Source organism: Penaeus monodon, chromosome 29 (assembly GCF_015228065.2).
Source record: "Penaeus monodon isolate SGIC_2016 chromosome 29, NSTDA_Pmon_1, whole genome shotgun sequence".
Lineage (NCBI taxonomy): Eukaryota > Metazoa > Arthropoda > Malacostraca > Decapoda > Penaeidae > Penaeus > Penaeus monodon.
Genome location: NC_051414.1, coordinates 31,249,874 through 31,252,087, shown reverse-complemented (window position 1 = coordinate 31,252,087; position 2,214 = coordinate 31,249,874). Strand labels below are relative to the sequence as shown.

The 2,214-nt window shown below is 34.1% G+C and overlaps 1 protein-coding gene across 2 annotated transcripts in view; it reads right to left on the bottom strand.

The window, feature by feature from the left end:
- The window catches only part of LOC119592150 (dnaJ homolog subfamily C member 10-like), an 11,525-nt gene continuing 9,311 nt past the window's right edge, over window positions 1-2,214 (bottom strand). For both annotated transcript variants that reach the window (XM_037940971.1, XM_037940972.1), the window contains exons 11-14: window positions 1,974-2,135; window positions 1,302-1,578; window positions 864-1,062; window positions 1-626 (exon numbers count right to left, since the gene is read on the bottom strand). In XM_037940971.1, coding sequence (XP_037796899.1) covers window positions 396-626; window positions 864-1,062; window positions 1,302-1,578; window positions 1,974-2,135 — 869 coding nt within the window. In that variant the 3' untranslated portion in view covers window positions 1-395. The remainder of the gene's footprint in view (window positions 627-863; window positions 1,063-1,301; window positions 1,579-1,973; window positions 2,136-2,214) is intronic.

Below are 2,214 nucleotides of genomic sequence, written 5' to 3'. Positions count from 1 at the left end.
CAACTGCATAGTACAAGTATTATTTTCTCTAGGAAACTGAAATCACAGTTTCATGAAAAACAAATTTCCATTACAGCAAAAGTAGGTTTGTAAAATATTCTACCTGTTACAGTAATAGACAGAATATCTACTAAACTTACTCAAGTTATTGGAAAATTTACTCTGCATCCTACACAAGGAAAAAGAGAACAATACATATCAAACATTTGATCGATCTGAGATATTGCAAAAATGCTTAATCAACTCTTCCTGTCATAAGTATGGTACACACTTTCACTTACTGTTTCATTCTCATCCATTCATGAAAAATGTGTTTAATAAGAAAATATTAAAGCTAAAAATATATATGATCCATTTGGGCAATAACTCTGTCTTGTGCGATGCACAACTCCACATCACAATTCGTCATGATTCTTACTATTCTTTGGTAAATATCTTGGAATATCTGACAATATAGTATGTTTGTTCAAGTTTGGAAAGTTTATTCCATTAACATTTTGGCGACCTCCATTCGGTGACCCAACATAGAGCTTTACTGTAGGGTATGCATTCACACCTGCACCACTGCAAACCCATCGGTACCTCTCACAGTCAAGTTTCCCCGCCTTCACTGTCCCTTGTAAGGCCTGGAAATAAAAATATAGTACAATTATACTGTTAAAATGAAATGCCTCCTTAGTTTTACTCCCAAAAAATGAAATATTTTGTACAATGTATAGCATTTATTGAAATTATTCTACCAAAATATTTATCTCATGATTTGTAATTCTGAAGATAAAGAAATCAATATAAATAATCCAACATACATATACACTAAGTAGACTATATAGACTATGTAAACAATACAATTGATCTCTAGTTACCCTTGCAATATCTTCAAAATCTGGAGCAAACACATGGCAGTGCCCACACCAAGGGGCATAGAAGTCAACAAGCCAAGGTTCACGATTATGAAGTACTTGCTCAAATGACCTGTCATTCAGAACTGTGACCACAGATGACATCCTTGAATACACCCACTGTCTAAAGGAATCTGCATCTCTGGACCAGCCATTATATTTTCTGCATGTTGAATATACAATTATTAAGCATCTCAAAATTTCAGAAGGCCCATACATATTCAAGAAGTTTTAAAGAGGCTCTATATTATTTTGTCAAGATTAAAAGAAAAGTTACAAATAAACATTCATTGCCAAATGACAAAGTTAATCACACAAATATAAAGTAATTACGCATATGAATAAATTAATATTAAAGCTTTCACGTAAATGGAGTTATCTGCTTTCCAATATCCTACTTACTCTGCTCTCCTCGTTCCCATACTTTCAGATGGGTACAGCACAATTGAAGGATAGCTTGTTATGCCCTGTCGAGAGCAGGCCGATCGAAAGTTGGCACAGTCAATGGTGGCAATATGCACATTGGGCACATCAGCCATTATACGTGCAAAACGCCGATATTCAGGCGCCATGTCTTTGCAGTGTCCACACCAGTGGGCAAAGTAGTCAACAACCCACAGCTCACCTTGAGGTTTGTTCTCAATCAGGTTGTCAAACTTGTCTTCATCTAATGCTATAACTATTGGGAGGAAATAACAGCGATATCAGGCATAATCCAGTTCATGTCTTAGATCTTGCTTCTACTAAACAAACAACAAAACAAAAAACATTTGCCTATTTTTTTCTAGGCTAACAAAGAGCAAAATTATAAGACTAACAGTTGCATTTCAAGAACAAAGTAACATGGGCAAATATAATAAAAATATGACATACTTCTCGTCTATTTATCACTGTATATATAACCTGTTCTACACTTGTTTTAGGTCTTGTATATCTTAAATGAAATACCTTTTATGATTGTCAGAATCATTATCATCACTTTGTCTACTTATTTGTTCTAGGAATCTTATTCTAAAGGACATATATCTTTAAAAAGGTTAATTAGAAAAAATAACAGCATATAATTCAAGTTACCTGCTGGGTTAAGAGTGTCCTTGACAAATTCTACAATTTGATCTGCAGTGTGGTATCCACTGTACTCATGAGGAACACTCTGATTGTACAAAATTGTAGTCGGATACTGATGAATATTGAACCTCGTACACAAACTTTGGTGTGTAGTGCAATCAATACTTCCTGAAATGTTGGAGAAAAGAGTAAATTTAAAGATGGTATAACTAAGAGCAACAAGAAATGTGTAACAAAAATCAATACT